Source organism: Paroedura picta, chromosome 3 (genome assembly GCF_049243985.1).
Source record: "Paroedura picta isolate Pp20150507F chromosome 3, Ppicta_v3.0, whole genome shotgun sequence".
Taxonomy (NCBI): domain Eukaryota; kingdom Metazoa; phylum Chordata; class Lepidosauria; order Squamata; family Gekkonidae; genus Paroedura; species Paroedura picta.
In genome coordinates, this window is record NC_135371.1 from 2548861 (window position 1) to 2569384 (window position 20524).

Sequence of the window (20524 nt, forward strand, 5' to 3'; positions counted from 1 at the left end):
CAGAATCGTGTTTCTGCTCCGACAACTCCTCTCTCGTGCCAGTTCCTCAACTGACCGGTCGTAATGAGAGCTGATGCTTGTTTTCTTCATCATTCACCTTAAAGTGCTATTCCTTGTCTGCCTTTAGGTCACAGCTGAAGAGGAAAGTCTGCAGTCGCAGGGAGCCCCTGTTCTCCATGTCCATGTTGCTCTTGTTCTTTGCTGGGGTCACCCTTCCCTTTCCTCTACCCAGCAAGATTCACAGAATATGGACAGCAGGGAAAAGTTGGGAGAAAGGTTTCTGAAAAGCCTGCCATAGTTCAGCCTTTCCCTCCTGTTTCCCCACTGAGAAACCCCTGAAACGTTCTTCAGGCTTTGAGGAAATCCCAGAAGTGATGTCAGCAGGCTCACCTCTCTGCCACGCCCCCAGGAGTCACTGGAAGTGACATCACCTGGATACTCCCACAGGATGTGACATCGTGTTCCGCTGCCCCTTGCCAGCAGTACCCCCCATGCAGCCAAGTTTAAAGGAAGGTACTTACCTCTTACTTACATGCGACGTGACTCAGCCAACAAGGAATTTTATGATCATCGTGGCCCCTCCCCTTTCCACCCCTCCAGGCCCATCATTGGCCATTGAGGGGGCAGGTGGACATCCATCAGTGGTCATATCACCTGATAACTATATCCTCTGTGTCATTCCCAGAGAATTACCTTCACAGGCAACCAAGATTCCCTACATCAGGGGTGGCCAAACTGTAGCTCTCCAGTCTCCAATAATTTATGTAACTAAAATTACCATGAGCCCCTGTCAGCCTGGCCAAGTGGCAGGAGCTCACGGTAACTGTAGTCCATGGATATCTGGAGAGCTGGTTCAGCCACCCCTGTCCTACATGGTCTTTCAGAAATGACAGGGATTCTGGGGCTTCCACTATTCCATCTCAAACTTTCTTGGTGTTTAGGGGCACATCCCTGCCCCACGGACACAGGGGGGGCAAAGCCCTTTTTAGGCTGGTTTTAGTGCAGGGACCAGGGATACTTGCCCCTCGCCCCAAGTGGGTGGGGGAACAAGGTGCAAGAAGCAAGGTGCAAAATGTGGAAATATTCAATTTAGACAATTAGCATGAAATAGAGGAACAGCATTTTGAACATATGTTGTATTGCAAATAATATCCACGGGAATCAGTTATGACAAATTTGGAGAACCCTGCAAGTCTTTGTATGCCAGTCTTGCAGGGTAGATGAAACCATGAAGAAACACCTCTTGGCAAATGAAGTCAGGTTTCAAAAAGAGTGAGAGAATTAGATGGGATGTTCAGAGAAATACATGTAATGAGTTTTGCTGAACTCACATAGGTCCACTGAAGCTTTTCTCTGCCACCTAGCAAAATCAACCACTGACTACACAAGTGCCTCCACTTTCTGGAATGGCCAGGCAGAGGACAAAAACAGTATAGAACTGGCTTAGGAAAGTCAGTGAACATCCACCCTGTGGGGTCTGCTTGTCTCTTAGGGCTTCTGAATGCTAGGCATCTTTTAAGAGGGTGAGAGGTGCGGGATTTGCTGCTTTATTTTTCATTTTAACTGACAATGTTTTAAGGTAGCACTGTGAACTGACTAAAACCACAAGGAAAACAGGGTACCAACCTTTTAATAAAATCAACCCTATATTCTAATAGCAAAGTGGGCCAAATCTTTGCATACCTAAATCCAGTGACTGGAGCTGCAAGTAGGCAAGGCAGAACTTCCCGCACACCTGAAAAATGCCCCAGGATTGCAGTAAAATGTGAAATATATTAGGGGGAAAGAATTTGTTGAAAACCAAATAAAAGGAGTAGCTGTAACTTTAAGAAATGGATTCCCTCAGTGGCTGTTACTAAGCAACCACAGCATTCCACCTGGAGTTTCTGTCAGTAAAAGGCAGGGGGAGGAGGCAGGGTCCTTTGCAGAAATATGTTGTCATTTGCAAGAAGTCTCATGGGGGCCAGGCCTTGCTAAAGTTGCCAGTTCCCAGATGGGAAATTCTGGAGACTTGGAGATTGAGCCATGGATAAGGCTGGGGTTGAGGAAAGGACAGGAAGAGTTTCAGACGGATATTATTTATCATTTACGCTCTTGTGTTCTCCCTTGAACTAAGGCAGATCACACAAAGTGAGTCAAGACAATTAACCAGCTGGAGCATTCAATAAACTACAACAGGATCAGGGCTGTGGAACCAATCAGAAACCCCAAAACAGCTGAAGCAAAGTTTTAACCGGGCACATTACATGATACAAAAATGACATTGTACAATCCAGCTAGCTAAACATATTGGCATAGACCAGTCCCCAATAATGTATGCAACTGTGAAGGAAACTGGATACAGTGCAAATCTCCTGCCTGTGCAGGAAAACTCCCTTGAATCATTCAGTTTTAAATGGAGACCAGTTACTGACGGGTGGCCAGGGGAGTGACCGTAGAATAATACCCATGCTCCATCTCGCTCCAGCTGAGCCAGGATGCTCTGCCCCAACCTGAGTCTCTGAATTGATTTTGAGGGAAGACCAATGTACACAGCACCGAGTAGAGTCAAGTGGCATCTTTAAGGACAACACAGATTTATTCAGGGTATTCGCTTTCATGAACATACACACTTCTCTTTAAAAGTCACACTGGACTAATTTGTTTTTCTTGCACATGAGAGTTTATACCCAGAATAATTTTTTTTTTTTGGCCCTAGAAGAAGGAGGGGGTGGTTTTTTTTACCCTGCTTTTCACTACCTGAAGGAGTATCAGAGTGGCTTTACATATCCACTACCCTCAGCTTCTTTATTTCTTCATAGGATTAGGGAAAACAGAAATATTCCTCCCAGTTCTGCAGATGTCATAAAGACAGATAACCTGAAGCAGCGAGAAAGGCCCATCTTTGTGTCACTAATTACAGAGCCTCCAACATCTGTGTGCTTGAAGAACAGCCTCAGCAGAACCAACAATAGGAATATTTCACCCTTGTGTGGATTCTCTGAGGAACGTGAAAGTCAGATCTGCACCTTAGACTCTCGCCACACACTGAGCATTGATGTAGTTCCTCCCGTGTATGGACTCCTCAATGCTATGGGAGATATGAAGAGTTGACCCTACTTCTACTGGCAGAACCCATCCTTCACTGTATCTGAGATGTGAAATATGGCTAAAGCTCTTTCCATTGTACAAACATTTATAACATTTCTTCCAGATTAGGGTACGGTTTCTGGATAGATTCAAGGCCTTCACAAAAGTTTAAGTTGTTTCAGTGCTTTCTGTGGTCTCTGGCTATTTTTTAGAAGTGAAACAAGAGAAAAGCTATTTACATGGGCTAAGCAGTTACAGAGAAGAGCCTTTTGTGGCGCAGGGTGGTAAGGCAGCAGACATGCAGTTCGATCCCAGCAGCCGGCTCAAGGTTGACTCGGCCTTCCATCCTTCCGAGGTTGGTAAAATGAGTACCCAGCTTGCTGCTGGGGGGGGGGGGGTAAATGGTAATGACTGGGGAAGGCACTGGCAAATCACCCCATATTGAGTCTGCCATGAAAACGCTAGAGGGTGTCACCCCAAGGGTCAGACATGACATGGTGCTTGCACAGGGGATACCTTTTAAGCAGTTACATCGTTTCTCCTTGTGTGGGTTCTTTTTAGATGCTTTTGAAGACTGCCACGTTGACTGAATCTCATTCTACACACTAAGCATTCAAAAGGTTTCTCCCCTGTGTGGGTTCTTTGATGCTTTTGAAGCGTACCACGCTGACGGAATCTCTTTCCGCACACTGAACATTCAAAAGGTTTCTCTCCTGTGTGGGTTCTTTGATGTTCCTGGAGATTATAACTGTGACTGAATCTCTTTCCACACTCTGAGCATTGAAAAGGTTTTTCCCCTGTGTGGGTTCTTTGATGTTGTTGAAGACTGCCATTTAAACTGAATCTCTTTCCACACACTGAGCATTCAAAAGGTTTCTCCCCTGTGTGGGTTCTTAGATGCTCCTGAACATGGAGTCGCCTACTGAATTTCTTTCCACACTCTGAGCATTCAAAAGGTTTTTCCCCTGTATGGATTTTTTTATGCTTTTGAAGAATGCCACGCTGACTGAATCCCTTTCCACAAACTGAGCATTCAAAAGGTTTCTCCCCTGTGTGGGTTCTTTGATGTTCTTGGAGAGTATAATTCTGACTGAATTGCTTTCCACACTCAAAGCATTCAAATGGTCTTTCCCCTTTATGGGTTCTTAGATGATTTTGAAGATTACTATTCTGACTGAATTTCTTTACACACTCGAAACATTCAAAAGGTTTCTCCCCTGTGTGAGTTCTTAGATGTTCATGAAGATGGAGACTCCTACTGAATCTCTTTCCACATTCTGAACATTCAAAAGGTTTCTCCTCTGTGTGAGTCTTTTGATGCCACTGAAGTTTGCCATTTGAACTGAATTTCCTTCCACACTCTAAGCACTCAAAAGGTTTCTCCCCTGTATGGATTTTTTGATGCTCTTGAAGACTACCACTCCGACTAAATTTCTTTCCACACTCCAAACATTCAAAAGGTTTCTCTCCTGTATGGATTTTTTGATGTTGTTGAAGATTGCCATTTCGACTGAATTTCTTTCCACACACTGAGCATTCAAAAGGTTTCTCTCCTGTATGGATTCTCAGATGCTCCTGAAGATTGCCACTTCGACTAAATTTCTTTCCACACTCTGAGCACTGAAAAGGTTTCTCCCCTGTATGGATTTTTTGATGCTGCTGAAGATTGCCACTCCAGTTGAATCTCTTTCCACAGTCTGAGCATTCAAAAGGTTTTTCCCCTGTGTGGGTTCTTTGATGCCTTTGAAGATGGCCACTCAGCCTGAATCTCTTTCCACACTGTGAGCATCTGAAAAGTTTCTCTCCTCTGTGTATTCTTTGGTGTGCAAGAAGCTGCTATTTGTATTTGAAGTGCTTTCCACACTGAATGCATTTGCATGCCTTCATTGTACTGTGCTTTGGAAAATGCACATTACAATTTCTTCCATTAGAGAATGCCAATCTACTCTCTGAGTGGATAAATGACTTATCTCCTGAATGAATCCTTTGGTGTTGAGCAAGGTCTGATTTCTTGCCACATTTTGAGTGACTATAAGGTTTCTCTCCTCTATGTGCTTTCTGATGTCTAATTTGCTCTGCTCTACAAAGGAAGCTCTTTCCACACTCCAAGCATTGATAGGTCTTCTTTCCAGTGTGAATACGCAGATTGATATTACACTGGCTTTCATATGAGCTCATGATATATTTCAAGCATTTGTATGTTTCCTCCACCTTGTGAATTACTTTTTGGCATTCCCCATTTTGACAAGGAATGAGTTTATCCCTCTTCAATACAGTATGGTCGCCTTTCTGCCTCTTAGGCCTGCCATGATAGCTATTCCCTTTCAAGTCTTTGTTTTTAACTTTATCCAGAAATTGATGAAGTTCCTCAGCCTCCTTTTCCTTCTGATCTTTCTTAGCTGGAAGAAAAAGAAAGATCCCATTAGCACCTGGGAGGGCAGGTAAGGTCCAAAGACATCTGTGTGACAACTGTAGGAAAGAATTGATGGCCCTTTGGCCTCATCCTTTTTGGCATATCATTATACCGTGACCTTCTCAAGAATTTCCAGTGTTCACGCTTCTTACAGCTCTTCAGGGCCACAGCTGAGCTCTTGTATAGGAGGACAGTCTCCAGATCTCAGGCCCCAGAAGGCCACCTCCTCTTCTAACCCAGCAGGCTATATAATTCTACCAAACTAGAAGGACCAAAGTCCCACGACTATTCCTTGCTAGTTCCCTTGACATAACTGTGAAAGAAACCCACTCTCAGCCAGCTTATCTGTGAATTAAATGCTCTCTTTCCTATTAAACTCTCCACCCTTTCTTCACAAGGCCTTTGTGAGTCTCCACTATAATCTCTCTAACCTTTGCTGGCTTATGTGGCAGAGAGACGGGAAAGTGATCATTCAGATGGGGAAGAAAAGAAATTCAAGCAAGAAGAAAAATTCTTCTGCAAGGACGGGAGCACGTTCAAAATAAAGTCTCGCAATCAGAAACAGCAGAATTCCCAATCACAGGCAGAGCAGATGACTATAATCCTTCCTGGGGGAAGTGCATGTTGTAATGATTGGCCACAGAGAAGTTAAGAACTGGCCTTGCGGCAGACATCTCTATATTATAAGGTTCTGTAGGAACAGGAATAAGTAAGTGATTGGTTAGAAATCTTCACTGAGAGCTGGAGTGAAAGGCTAAGCCCAGGGGTAGTCAAACTGCGGCCCTCCAGATGTCCATGGACTAAAATTCCCATGGGAATTGTAGTCCATGGACATCTGGAGGGCCGCAGTTTGACTACCCCTGGCTTAGCCGAACGGATGCTCTGAGGATAAATGTGAGTGAAAGAAAAGAGTCTTTACTAAAGGCTGAAAGCTGAATTGCAAAGTGTCTGGAGAACTGAGGTAAATACCTGGCAGAAGGAATTTGAGCAGTGAGGTTCCGTTAGTTATTATGCGGGGATTTATTTGCTGCCGCTCTCCGTGAGCTGGCTCCTGCTGGCTGATCCCACTTAAAACCCCACAATATAACCTCCCCCCCAAAAAATTAACAAAAACTACCAACACACGTCCTTACAGGCTCCAGGCCCTGTGCTGCAGTTAGGAGGAGGAGGATAGCAAGATGGAGCCTCCTACAATGAGGAAAGGGAAAGATGGGGGGGGCAATGCTCTTCCAAGCCCTAGCCCTGACCAAACACTTGGCAGAAGAGCTCCCTCTTGCAGGCAGCCCCACTAGAGCCCTCAGCTCTTCTGGGAGCTCATTCCACCAGGTAGGGGCCAGGACCGAAAAGGCCCTGACCCTGGTTGAGGCCGGGCAAGCTCCACAAGTGCCAGGGATCACCAGGTTAGACAAAGAAACCACACTGCAGGGGCAGCTCAGTCTGTGAGGGAACCATGTTTTATTCGTTGGGAGGGAATGTACCTCAATGTGGGGAAGTGCGTGGGAGTCCTTCACACCTTTGGCACCTGTGAAAGTCCCTTACCCAGAGCGGCCACAAGCCCATAGTTCTCCAGCATAACATCCCTGTAGAGAGCTCTCTGGCCCAGATCCAGCAGGGCCCACTCGGCCTCGGTGAAGGACACGGCCACCTCCTCGAAGGAAAAGGGAGGCTGGAAGAAAAAGCAGATTCCCTCCTCAGAGATCATGGCAGGCAGAGGCTTGAGGCAGCCCAGGAGGATAGAGGTTGTATGACTTCGGCACAGGTGGTGTTCAGAGCCTCTCTGGAGGAGCAAAAGCCCCCCTAAGAAAGGAAGGGGGAGCCTGGCTGCCCCTTGCCCATCTCCCCTACCTGGGCTGGAGGTGCCGCTGCTGTTTCCACACCTCTGAAGAGAAAAAGGCTCAGCCGCCTCTCTCTACGGCCTGTGAGGGAGACAAAGAAGGAAAATAGGGTTTTACCAGGAGTTCCTGTTCCATTGGGTTGGTTGCCCCCTGCTTCCCTTGGACTGGGGCACAAAACCTCACCCTCTGTACACGCAACAACATTTTAAACACTTCATAGTACATTGTGCAAGAAGCACCAGGAACCCTGAGAGCGGTCCCTCGGTGGAATAGGCTCCCTCGGGAGGTGGTTGGTTCCCCTCCTTTGGAAGTTTTCAAGCAGAGGCTGGAGAGGCACTTCACAGAAATGCAGATTTTGTGAACTTGGGCAGGCTATGAGTGGCTGGGGAGAAGGGATTGTGTCCATGCTTGGCTCTTGTGGCCTTAAAACACCTTATTGGCATTTCCCCCTTAATATCTAGCACAGGGGTAGTCAAACTGTGGCCCTCCAGATGTCCATGGACTACAATTCCCAGGAGCCCCCTGCCAGCGAATGCTGGCAGGGGGCTCCTGGGAATTGTAGTCCATGGACATCTGGAGGGCCGCAGTTTGACTACCCCTGATCTAGCACGTCATCACATCTGTGCCCAAACCACCCCAAGCCTCTCCCCAAAGTCCCTGGGAGGGGGGCCCTGCCCACAGCCCGCCATCCCTCCTCCAGCATCCTGTTTCCTGTATTTAATTCTTTTCTTGATCTGAACTTTCTACCCATCATATTCACTGGATGCTACAATTGTACATACGCAAAATGAGTCCCTACCACAGGAGAGGGCCTTCTCTTGGGCCAGCACGCTCTGCCCTTGCTCCAAGGAATCCCCTTCCACCTCAGAGAAAGTGGCTCCTGTCTTCACGGATGGGGCCCACATCTGAAAGAGCAGCGAGGGAAGGGAATAAGTAAGAGATGGAATGGAAAAGAAACCAAGGAATGGGTTCTGCCCCCAGACTCATCACCCTTTCTGTCAGCAGACCAGGTATGCTTTTCTTCCAACCATGATGAATGACCTGGACGAGAATAAGAAATTCTCTCACAGAAGTGGCTGCTTAAGGAGACCATGAAATCCCAACTGGATGATTAACACTTGGACATATATCTCTCAAGGGGATCGTAGGGTAAGATCAGATATTGTTGTTTAAGTTGGACATAGCTGGAGGGAAACTCCTCACCTGGTCCACCTGCCTCTTCTCCTCCGCCTGGCTCAGGAGGAAGCCTTCGGCCAGGGCCACCGCCTGGGAGCTGCTCTCCGGCCCGCATCCTCTCACCCAGCCCTGCATCTCCCGGGGCAGGAGGGCCAGGAACTGCTCCAGGATCACCAGGTCCAGGATCTGCTGCTTGGTGTGCCTCTCTGGCTCCAGCCAGCGGTTGCAGAGTCCGTGGAGCCGGCTGCAAACCTCTCGGGGCCCATCGGCCTCCTGGTAGCGGAAGTGCCGGAAGCATCGGCTGTGTACATCTGAGGTCATGGTGTCCTTAGTCAAGATCTCGAGCACGGGAATTTCCCAGAATTCAGCACCATCCCCAGCCTGGGTAGGACGGGGGCCTTTGCTTGCTGTCTTTGCAGACCCAGGTCCTCTCAGATCCTGCTTTTCCATCTCCTTCCCCTTCTCTTGAGTCACCTCCATATGTGAGAAAACGCCTTTATTTACTGGGCTATGATGAAGAGAGGCTTTCTGCGGAGGGGAGATACCGACAGTAACATGGACAATAAAAACTGAACATCAGAAACCTTCATGTGCTCAGGAAACACACAAGAATTACTCTGGTGAAAAGAAATAATAGATTTCCAGGCTGTATGGATAGACGCTGGGAAGATGTAAACTCTGAAAAAAAAATGAAGCATGTGGTGAATGAAATGAGGGCGACACAAAACAACAAGACGGGCTTCGGCTGGAAAAAACTGAGGACCAGAAATGCTCCCTCGGCTACTCTGTGGCAGTTCTTCTGCCTTCTGCCTGTGCTCAGCTCTGCCAGTGTATCCGTCAATCATTTATTTACTAGGGTCCAAGCCCATTGCACTCAGGAATTCAGCAGGTGCTAGATTGGGGGTGGTAGTGGACGAACTCGGCGGACGGCCTCTCCCTCCCCCCAGGACCTGGAAAGGCTGCAGGCAGCCGTTAGGGAACTCACCGGCAGGGGCAGCTCTCACCCAGCAGGGATCTGCAGCCTCCGAGCCTCAGAGGGAAGTGGGAGAAGGAGGGGGTGGGCAGGGGAAGGGGACGGAAGGCGATTGGCTGGCCACTGGCAGACAGGCAAGCCGGTTGGAGGAGGAGGCACTCAAGGGCGGGACAGCCACCCTGAGTGGGTGTTAAGCACTGAGTGGCACTTAAGCCATGAGACACGCTCCTCCTCCTAGGCCTTACCAGAAATATATTATGTGGAACAGAAGATTTGGGACACTCTTATGCCGCCCTCCCTTGCGGCTCACACAGCTTCCATCACACATTCACAGCTCACAACCCCATCCAGTTTTAGTACAGTATATGACAATCAAACTCATCAACTGGCAAATTTGTAAAACTTGCAACTCGTAAACACTGTAGTCATCCCAACCGGTCCCTGTATAACCACACAAAAGCTGTCCCTTGATGGGGTGGCTGGCCTTGGGGCTGCCTTGTGCTCTATCTGGTGGCGGAGGATTCGGGGGGGCAGTCTTGGCTCATTGGCCTTGGCCAAAAGTGTGGCAGAAGAGATCTGTTTTGTGCCCCCTCCTGCAGGGTCCCGATCTCCTTTTCCTTCCAAGGGGAACCAACCCACTTAGGATCCCTTGCAGTGTCTGACCACGTGGAGCAGCAGGGCGGATGTAACAAGCCGTTCCCATATTCCCGCTCACCCGGACCGGAGGACCATTTTCCAGAATTGACCCTGCTTGAGATCAGACTCCTGATCTCAAGCAGACAGGAAAGGCTGTCTTTCTGGCCACCCAGTCTGCAGGAACGCTTCACCCCACCTGATCCCATCTGGGACTCCTTTCTGGGTCTCCCAGCCACCAAAAGGCAAGCTTTGTATTCTTGCTGCCCCCCTCCCCCTTGGGGGAGGGGGACCTGACCCACACCTTGTGTGACTGTGCCCTGGTGTTTGTGTCTGTTGTATTGCCCGGGGGTCTGCTCCTCTCTCCTCTGGGAACTAGATGCCGGTACTCCCACCCCAACCCCAGTGCAGGAGGGGAAGTCCGGCATTTGTGATAGGGCTGCCTCTGCCCAGGGAGTTGGGGAAAGATGGGGCAGGGGTGACCGGGTTGTGTTCTCTCCAGGCACATCCTCTTGGCAAAATGCTGCTGCAGGTGGGTACTCGAACCCACACCCCTGGTGCTCCTTGGTGTGTTCATTTCCCATCCAGGAGCTGGCAAGCCTATGACAATCGTAGTTGAGAATGATCCCCACCCTCCTTCTTTCCAAGTGCTAAATGCTTATCCCTCCAGACCTACTTGCAAGTTACCTTCCCGGGATCCAGCTGCAGGGCTTTTCTCTGTTGTTGCAAATATCTGAATACTCTCCTGTTCTCATCCTTCCTACAGGAAAGGAGCCTTTCCTCTCTTCCACCTCCTACTTGCTCGGTCTCTCTAGCAAAAAAGCTCTGTGGGTTTAACCTGTTCAGTGCTGCAACCAGATGAAAAATGTGTTCTGTCCAATCTTTAGCCAGGCTGCCATCTGCGATGCCCTGTGCAGGTCAATGGGGCCGCTTTGGAGTAACTCTACATGGGGGAGTTTTTAGCAATATTTCTTGGAGGGAAGGGCCAGAGCCTAGATTCTGGGAAAGAAGGCTGAATCCCTTCCACCTGTTTCAACACTCAAGCCAATGAAACACCCAGGCCTTAACAGCGATATTGGGCTATTTTACTACGCATGCTAAAGTTGTTCAGTTCCCGCATCTGTTTGTAAACTCTTTTATTACGTGGCATGCAGATTCACTACTCTTCACAGGTCTTAGCAATTGCTTTAACCCAATCTTAGCCACATTTATTGCTCAGTTATTTATTCAACTTTAATTAGCACTTCCAAGGGGGCGGGGGCAAGAATGTCGGTTGTGGGGGGGCTGAGGCAAGTCTCCAGGCAGTGAGAAGGAGCAGGCACTGGTAGGGCCTGCAGAGGGTGGGGTTTGGGGCAGGGAGGGTCTTCCGTGGGTGTAAAGCCATGTCCCCCTTCCAAGCAACTATTTCCTCCAGGGGAACTGATCTCTGTCACCTGGAGATGGGCTGTAATTCCAGCAGATCCTCGGGTCCTACCTAGAAGCTGGCATCCCTACTAGAATCCCCTCTTCAAAGCAACTCCCCCCCCCCAAAAAAAACAGATCTCTGTGGCCTGGGGATGAGCTGCAATTCCGGGGGATCCCCCGGTCCCCCCTGGAGGCTGGCATCCCTACTAGAGTACCCCCTCCCAAGCAGCCCTTCTCTCCAGGGAAGCTGATCTCCGTCGCCTGGACATGAGCTGCAATTCCGGGGGATCTCCCGGTCCCCCCTGGAGGCTGGCATCCCTACTAGAGCCCCCCCCTGCCAAGCAGCCCTTCTCTCCGGGGGAGCTGATTCCTGTCCGTCCTGTCTCCCCGGCGGGCTGGAGTTGCTCCGGAGCAGCCCCCTTGAGGAGTGTCCCGTGTTCCCCCCCCCCGCCTGCAGCGCTGCAAGGGTTAAGGGCGCTCGGCCGGCTCCTTTCCGGGGCGGGGAAGGGAAGAAGGGAAGGCTCCGCTCGGACCCGGCCGGGGAGCAGCAGAAGCCGCAGCGGAGCGACGGCAGAGGGCAGCGATCCCGGGGAGGCTTGCTCGCGAGGAAGCCGGGAGGTGAGGTGCGGTGCGGTGCGGAGGGACGCGGAGGGGGCTCGAACCCTCCCCGGGGCTGCGTTCCTGGCGCGTGCTCAGCCGCTGTCGCCTGGGGGGGGGGGAGAAAGAGGCGGGGTCTGAGCCTCGTAAACACAAAGGCCTTCGTGCCCACCGGCTCCTCCGCTGCCCTTTCCCTGGGGCGGGGTCCCTGCCTCCCCGAGAGGGTCGGGAGTGTCCTGCATGGTGCAGCGGGTTGGACTAGATGACCCAGGAGGGCCCTTCCCACTCTACGGTTCTCGGATTCTAATTGTATTTGTTACCCACCTTTTCTCTTCAGGCTAGGGGCAGGGTACACCTTACAAAAAAACATACAGAATAATAAAATAAAATATAAATATGCATACAGTAAATAATTAAGAGGAGTTGGTTTTTATACCCAGCTTTTCACTACCCAAAGGGGTCTCAAAGCAGTTCATAATCGCCTTCTCTTCTTCTCCCCACAACTGACGCCCTGTACGGTTGGAGGGGCTGTGAGAGCTCAGAAAGAACTGGGGCTGGCCTGAAGTCACCTGGCAGACCTCAAAGTGGCTTGCAATCACCGTCCCTTCCTCTCCCCGCAGCAGGCGCCCTGTGAGGCAGGGGAGGCTGAGAAAGCTCTGTAAGAACTGTGACAAGCCCAAGATCACCCAGTTGGCTGCCGGTGGAGGAGGAGTGGGGAATCAAACCTGGCTCTTGAGAAACTGCAAGATGTCATAGTCTTGCTGTACACTACATTTAACTACAACACCAATGGCTAAAATGTCTAAAAACAGTTCCATCCATAACTGTCACTTCTAAATGTTGGTTGCACGGAAGGAGACAGGGGGCAGAGGTGTTTCCTTGGCCCCGTAGTATATCCGTTTGGGGCTTGGATAGGGAGGCCTGCTCAACTCAGGCTCCGTTTTAGACGTTGGGATGTAGCCCCCAGGACAGAGTCACAGCATTCTCAGATCATACTATTTGCAACACGTTTCTATGAACATCATCGTACTGTATTTCGCATCAAGCCAGACGGATGGTGTACTTCCTGAAAGGCCAAACAGCTTGATACGGAATACAGTACAATGACGTTCATTCCAGTCATAGAATCATAGAGCTAGAAGGGGCCATGCAGGCCATCTAGTCCCACCCCCTGCTCAGTGCAGGATCAGCCTAAAGCATCCAGGAGAAGGATCTGTCCAGCCGCTGCTTGGAGACGGCCAGTGAGGGGGAGCTCCCCACTTCCTCAGGCAGCCCATTCCACTGCTGAAATACTCAGACTGTGAATTTGCTTCCTGATATCTAGCTGATACTGTTCTACACATGGTTTAAATCCATCACTGCAGGTCCTCTCCTCCGCTGCCAACAGGAACCGTTCCCCTGCCCTCCTCTAAGTGACCACCTTTCAAACACTTAAAGGCAGCCATCCTATCCCCACCAACCTCCTCTTCTCCAGGCTGAACACTCCCAATCCTTCATCCTTTGCTCATGGGGCTTAGACTCCAGACCTGAATCATTTTCATCTCTCTCTTCCGCACCCTCTCAGTTTTGTCCATGTCATTTTTGAAGTGAGGCCTCCAGAACAGGACACAGGACTCCAGGTGGGGTCTGACCAGTGTGGCGTACAGCAGGATTGTGACGTCTTGCAGTTCCAGTGTGATGTCACTGCTGATGCAGCCCAAGACTTCAGCCACCTTGTTGACTGCCACATCCCACTGTCTGCTCCGCAAAGCACAACCAAACGGGACGCTCCTCCTGGTCCAACAGGGAAACCCTTAAGTGTCTCTTGACCAAGGTTGGCGGGGAAGTTTCGTTCTCTTTTGGTTCCTTTCTGCCTTTTTGATATTTTTTCCTCTTCTTTTTCAGAGCCACTTGAATACGGGAAACTTTCCATGGTTGGATGTTACCAAAGAGAAGTGGAAGGGAAGGGAAGAACAAGGCTCAGGGGGACCTGGAATTGGCAAGAGATCAAGGGAAGGCCCCACCCCATCCCATCAGTGCTGAATTGGGAAAGGGCTGCGCCAGAGAGCTGGCCTCAGAAGACTATGACCGCAGCAACATGCAGCCGACGCTTCCGGGAGTTCCGCTACCAGGAGGCTGATGGGCCCCGAGAGGTTTGCAAGGAGCTCCACGGACTTTGCAGCCGCTGGCTGAAGCCAGGCAGGCGCACCAAGAAGCAGATCCTGGACCTCGTGATCCTGGAGCAGTTTCTGGCCATCCTTCCCCGGGAGATGCAGGGCTGGGTGAGAGGATGCGGGCCGGAGAGCAGCTCCCAGGCGGTGGCCCTGGCCGAAGGCTTCCTCCTGAGCCAGGCGGAGGAGAAGAGGCAGGTAGAACAGGTGAGGGGTTCTGTGGAGCTTTCTGCATCCTTGAAAACAGGCCCTCTGCATATTGGAGGAAGGAGTGGTGCATGTTGGGAGAACTGTAACTATTGTGTTTTGTCAGAGTCAGTTAACCGAATCTCTCTCAGTCGGTCAGTTCCTCTGCTTCTGCGTACTTGTTCGTCTGAGACAGAATGTCTCAATAAGGTATCGCGACAAAAAGAAGTGTGTTATGAACAGAGTTTATCTTTGCATGAATGTATGAGCCTGAATCTGTGTTTGTTATTAACATTATCAGCTGGTAACAGAGAGGAATGGTTAATAAATCAAATTTTAAAAAGCATCTTACCGGTTGAGAAGAGCTGCACAAGAAGAGCTCTTTGAGTTTGATATAGAATACCCTTCATGGCTTAAAAAGTTTTCTTTGTGTTTAACTGTGAGTATAAGTGTTTAACAGCTACTCAAAGAAAAAGAGCAACTGCTCAAGTGAAAAACCAGCTGATCTCAACCGATACAGCAACATGGCCTCAAAACAAACCTTCCCTGCTTACTGTGCCTGGAATTCAGGGAAGGCTAAAGGCTCTCACACAGATTTATTCTCATATTCAACAAGGATATTGCTTTAAATCACAAACCCAGCCCCAAATTCAGTTTTTACAACCGTTTCCTTCACTCAGTTCAACCAACAACCTTCTCCTAAATCTTCCCTGCCAAATATTTCTGCATCTAGAGAAATTGTTTGGCTGAAAAGCAGATCCCACCCTGACTCCGTCCCCGGTTGCTGAAGCAGCTCTGCTGGTTGATGGGGGGGGGGGGGCAGAGTCCAGTGTCTTCTCTTACCTGTCCCTTTCCCCTCTTTCTCAGATGCAGGGGCCATCCGTGAAGATAGAGCCGGAGTTCTCTGAGGCGGAAGGACCCTTTTTGGAGGAAGGACAGAGAGTTCCGCCCCAGGAGTGTGGCCATGATGCCCTCTCACATGGTAACTAGAATAAAATAGGAGGGGTGGGACCCAGTGAAGGACCAGACACAAAGCAAGCAGTGGGGCCCTGGATGCCAGCATGGTGCATCAACTACTTCAAATATAATAAACAGACCTCCAGGGAATCGTCGAACCTCAGTTGATTCTTCAATATTCAGAATTGTAAATAAATCCCAACACGTTTCACTGTGTAGCTTTATCAAGGGACCTCAATTTCAAATTGTTTTCAATTGCAGACTTCAGTGTGGAAGAACAATCTCTTAACAGAGAAGAAGAGTTGGTTCTTATATGCCGCTTTTCTCTACCCGAAGGCTCCTTCTGTATTAGGGGTTATATTTCCAGCCTGAGCCATAGGCCTGGCAAAATAGCCGGGGTCTTACAGGCCCCGGAGCACTGATTAAGGTCCTGCAGGCCCCTGATCTCAGTTGGCAGAGCTTTCCACGGGGGCAGGGTCTGGGACTCCATGTCACACGGTATAGTGAGGCTGCTCACTTTAAGGGAGGTTAGAACGACCCTTGGAGGGCAGTTCTGTTCTCACCTCCCTGCCACTCCAGGGACTCCAGGGGCTCAGTAAAGAAAAAGTAGACAAACCTGGTGGCCTCTGTCTATTAGCCACAGGAAATGAATGGACCCACCACCTTCTGGGGTCGTGTAACTCTGGCAACCCTTGGTCAGGGACCGATAACTGGGCTCCTGTGCCTCTGCTTAAGGGCTTTCTGGGAGCACCTGTTGGGCCAACCACAGAGAGGATCCTGGGTTTTTGGATGGCTGTGCCAGTGATGTGTCATGTGACACCATTTCTGTCCCCCTCCTTTTCCCACCAGACCAGGCTCAGAGCCACAGGACAGAGCCCAGCCTACAGAGGGATGGCCTATCTGGGAAGCTGTCACAGATTTGAGTCCCAGTTCACAGGACGTATGTCAGGAAGTCTGAAACACGTGACCAGCATTTATTTTCAAAGACCCCAAAGTTCACGGGGACCTGGTGCTTCTCTTCCACCATTTACTAAAAGTCATTAGAAGCTTTGTTTTTGCTTGGAGGGTGTATAGGGCAAGGCTTCCCAACCAGGGTTTCGGGGAATCCTGGGATTCTGCAACAGCTCCCCAGGGGTTCTGTAGTCTTTCCCAAAAGTTTGGATGGATGTTGACGTCACTTGAGTGCACTTCACCTGTTGCTCTACGGGCCTAGTCTCCGGAGTTCCTCAAAGCCTGAAAAACATTTCCTCCGCAGTCAAAAGGTTGAAAACAGCTGGGCTCAGCTGACGCCCTTCCTCCTTTGTCTCCCTCTCAGGCAATGAAGAGACGGTGTTGAGCCATCAATTTTGCATAGGTGTGGAAATGGCTGCCGCACCTCCAGTCCAGGTAAGAGAGACGAGTGTGGTTCAACTTGGGTCCCCCTCTGTGACCCCCTGCCCCTGCCCCAGACCTCAGGCCTTTTCTCCCAACCTTTCACTCAGAGGCGGCCGCCTCTTTCTCCCTGCTAAAGCTGAGAAGGGTGTCTCCTCTTTCTAGGAGCAACCTTGTGCCACGATTCACCAATAAAAGGAATGCCCCCTTTGATACAAATGCCAGGTTTATGCGAGGGAGAACGGCAATAACAGCCCCCAAGCCACAGAGGGCTGGACTTACAAAGGCCCCGTCCTGCTGACCTGGCCTGGCCTGAGAGAGACAGACAGACAGAGGCAGAGAGAGACACCTGCCTCCCTTTTTACAGCTTGGCCCAGTTTTCTGATTCTTCCTTAAGACGCCTTTACGGTGTTCAATCATTGGAAGCTCTCCTCTGTCTTCTTCATAGGAGCATGTACAGCAGACAATCCATTTCTAACAAAAAAACCCAAATATAATCAACAGGCCATCCTTCCAATCAGCACACCCTCTTTCTCAGGAGGGCTTTTGCTGCTGCTGTTGCTGCTGAGGTGCTCAAGGGAAAGAGGTTCTGAATGCCACTCGCTTTGCCCGTGCCAAGGTCTACATCCTGTGCCTTTCCAGAATGCCCCCTTCCAGTGTGCCGTCTCTGCCTGGCATCTCTGACAGGGGATTCTGCTTTTCCTTTCAGACCCCCTTTTCCTTTGAGGAGGTGGCCGTGTCTTTCACCGAGGCCGAGTGGGCCCTGCTGGATCCGGGCCAGAGAGCTCTCTACAGGGAAGTCATGCTGGAGACCTATGAGACCGTGGCCTCCCTGGGTAAGGACCTTTCATAGGTAGCAAAGGTGCAAAGAGCTGCCATTGAGATAGTGGATAAATCCAGATTTTGAAGAGCAATGCAGCATTTTAAGGCTGACCCATGTCTCCCCACCCACACTAATGCAAGCCTCCGGGATTTGGAGTGGTGGTGAAAGCCGTGTTCAGTGTGGATGGGTAGAGTGACCCAAGCTGCTTGGCTGGCCCAGGGGCAACTGAGGCCAGTATTGTGGCTTTCATCTTAATTAGCCAGCTGCCACAACGTGTGTCCTTCCCACAGATGGGATTACTGTCATCCACCCCAGGTAGATTCAGGTGGGTAGCCGTGTTGGCCTGGAGTAGCAGAACGAAGTTTGAGACCAGCGGCATCTTTCAGACTAATGACGTCTGATCGAGTGAGCTGGACAGTCTCCTCCCAGGAGGCCTTTCCCAAATATATAAGGGAGCGAAATAGAGTTGAGGATAATATTGAAATGTATAATGAGCTTGTAAAAATATGGCAACAGCCGCCAGGATCCCTTGTGCATCAAGACAGAAAAAAGAATCAGCACTAGATATTATGAACTGGTTAAATAAATTGACGGAATGTGGGACAATGGCAAAACTTGTGTGTTTGATATATAATGAATCAATATTGCAATTCAGAAAAAAAATGGAGGCTGATATTAGACGTGTAGAACGATACTGGCTAGCGATCAGGTGGAAATTGCACAGAGTAGTTCTGCAGTAGAACCAGCTGCCTAAGGAGGTGGGGAGCTCCCCCTCACTGGCAGTGTTCAAGCGGCATCTGGACAGATCCTTCTCCTGGATGCTTTGGGCTGATCCTGCCATGAGCAGGAGGTGGGACAAGATGGCCTGCGTGGCCCCTTCCAACTCTATGATTGTATGCTTCTAGACAAAGGGTGGCTAAACTGGCTCTCCCAATGTCCATAGACTACAATTCCCATGGGCCCAAGGCACCATCTCCCTTACACGGCTGCAGAATGTGGGCTTTGATCCTTAACCAGGATTCCATCCTTCTAGGAAAAATAAAATCCTCTTCCTTGGATCTCTTTCCTGTATAGGAACGCTCCTTCCTCCCCCCACCCTTCTCTCTGCCAAAGAACCAAGGAACGTAAAAGAGACGGCAGCAGAGACTGACAAATCCCTCCCACCCAAAGAAAGGCTGGAGAGTTTCTCAAGAGGCTCTGCAGAGAGGATTGCCTTCCCAGAGGAACTGGCTGCAAGTGAGTATCTTCACGGTTCTGTCAAGGGGACAAGCGTGGAATAACCATGGGGGGGGTCCGGCCTCTGGGAAAGGAGGGAGGGAGGCCTTCTGGAGCCTGAAATCTGGTCGGCCCAGAAAGTCCTTCCGGTGTGGAGCTCAGCTGCAGTTCTTGAGGGGCTGAGGGATCTTTAAATACTGGATATTCCAGGAGAAGGTAGGGGCTGCTATAACAGGAGAAAGAATCCCAACAATTCCTTGTACAGCCTTCACCTAAATCAGGGGGGGGTCAAACTATGCTGCCACCCATGGACTACAGTTACTATGAACCTCTGCCAGCATGCTGGCAGGGGCTCATGGTAATTGTAGTCCATAGACATCTGGAGAACCACGGTTTGGCCATCCCTGACCTAGATGCCTTCAGGTCCTCACACCAACCCCCAAAATAGGCACCTTTTCCAAAATCTATAAATCCTGGCTTCTCCCTGCCACCCATTTCCAGCAAACATGCATTTTGGGAGCCTGAAAACTGGTTCTTCATGGTGCTCTTCACATCTGGAAGGACTTTCTCTGTGCCGCTGCAGGACCAGATATCGTGATAACGTCTCGTAGTCAGGTGGGTCACCGTATTGGTCTGAAGCAGCAGAACAAAGTTTGAGTCCAGGGGCCCTTTTAAGAACAACAGGTTTATTTATTATATATATCTTTTAAAAAGTATGTTTTATTGAAGAGAAAAGAAGAGAAAATACAAAAATTGTGCTACATGTTACAGAGCTACTGTTTTGAAATATGTTGTTGCCATTCAACAGTACTTAAAACTATGTTGTTCTAACTGTTTCCAAGGAAAAAACCCCTTACACTATGTCATCACAGCACCACATTTTTTTGAAGTTTCTCTATACAATCTGTTATGTCTTTCTTACTGATCAATACAGTCTAAGACTGGATTCAACTTTGCCAGTTTGGTGTAGTGGTTAAGAACAGTGACTTCTAATCTGCAGTGCTAGCCTTGATTCCCAGTACTTTTTCCACCTGCAGCCATCTGGGTGACCTTGGACTAGTAACAGTCCTGATAGAGCTGTTATAGAGCAGTTCTGTCAGAACTCTCTCAGCCTCACTAACCACATAGGGTTCCTGTTGTGGGGTCTGCTCTGCAACTCCTTCAGGTAGTGAAAAGCGGGGTATAAAAAAAGAACTGTCTTCAAGAGCAGATAATCGGAACAGCTGCACAGCAAGGCAGATGTGAACAGTGGGGGAACAACTCTTTGCCACTCTTCCTCTTGAAGTACATACAGAGGGGGGTGGAGAGGGGAGGAATAGGCAGAATATAAAAGTGCTGTATTGGAGAGCCTGGCGGGGGCAAGCAGTGACTCAGTTTGGGTGGGGGGAAGAAGTTCTAATATTTATAAGCATGACTTGACTGGTGGTTTGGCTTCCTGTGTAGGCGCTGATTGGGCCTCTTGCCTTATCCCAGCAGCAGATGTAGAGGAGGCAAGCGGGGAATTCCAGCAGTTCTCTTTAGAAATATCCAAGAATGAAGATGCAGAAGGAAACTTTGGATCTGGAGATGGACCCCAAGGGCAGGAGGCAAGCCATGCTGACAAGAGGAGGGATAAGCCCATTCCTTGCCACGGAGGGGGCTTCCGTGAAGCCCCAGTCCAAGAAGAAAGGCCAGCCAAGAAACGAACAGACACGGGCCTCCATCCTAACCAGAGAACCTACT

The 20524-nt window shown here is 49.7% G+C and overlaps 1 protein-coding gene and 1 pseudogene across 2 annotated transcripts in view; one reads left to right on the forward strand and one right to left on the reverse strand.

Annotated features, from left to right (window-relative positions):
- Positions 1 to 1246: 1246 nt before the first annotated feature.
- LOC143833913 (uncharacterized) lies at positions 1247 to 10896 on the reverse strand (annotated as a pseudogene). The gene is made up of 6 exons (XR_013229707.1): positions 10787 to 10896; positions 8521 to 9021; positions 8117 to 8222; positions 7328 to 7398; positions 7022 to 7148; positions 1247 to 5468 (listed from the first exon to the last, which is right to left on the reverse strand). The product of XR_013229707.1 is annotated as an uncharacterized LOC143833913 (transcript).
- A 1089-nt stretch (positions 10897 to 11985) lies between these two features.
- Positions 11986 to 20524, forward strand: part of LOC143833820 (uncharacterized) — a 36790-nt gene continuing 28251 nt past the window's right edge. Inside the window, 3 exon segments of the mRNA XM_077330044.1 lie at positions 11986 to 12121; positions 13985 to 14457; positions 15304 to 15418. Coding sequence (XP_077186159.1) covers positions 14011 to 14457; positions 15304 to 15418 — 562 coding nt within the window. The 5' untranslated portion in view covers positions 11986 to 12121; positions 13985 to 14010.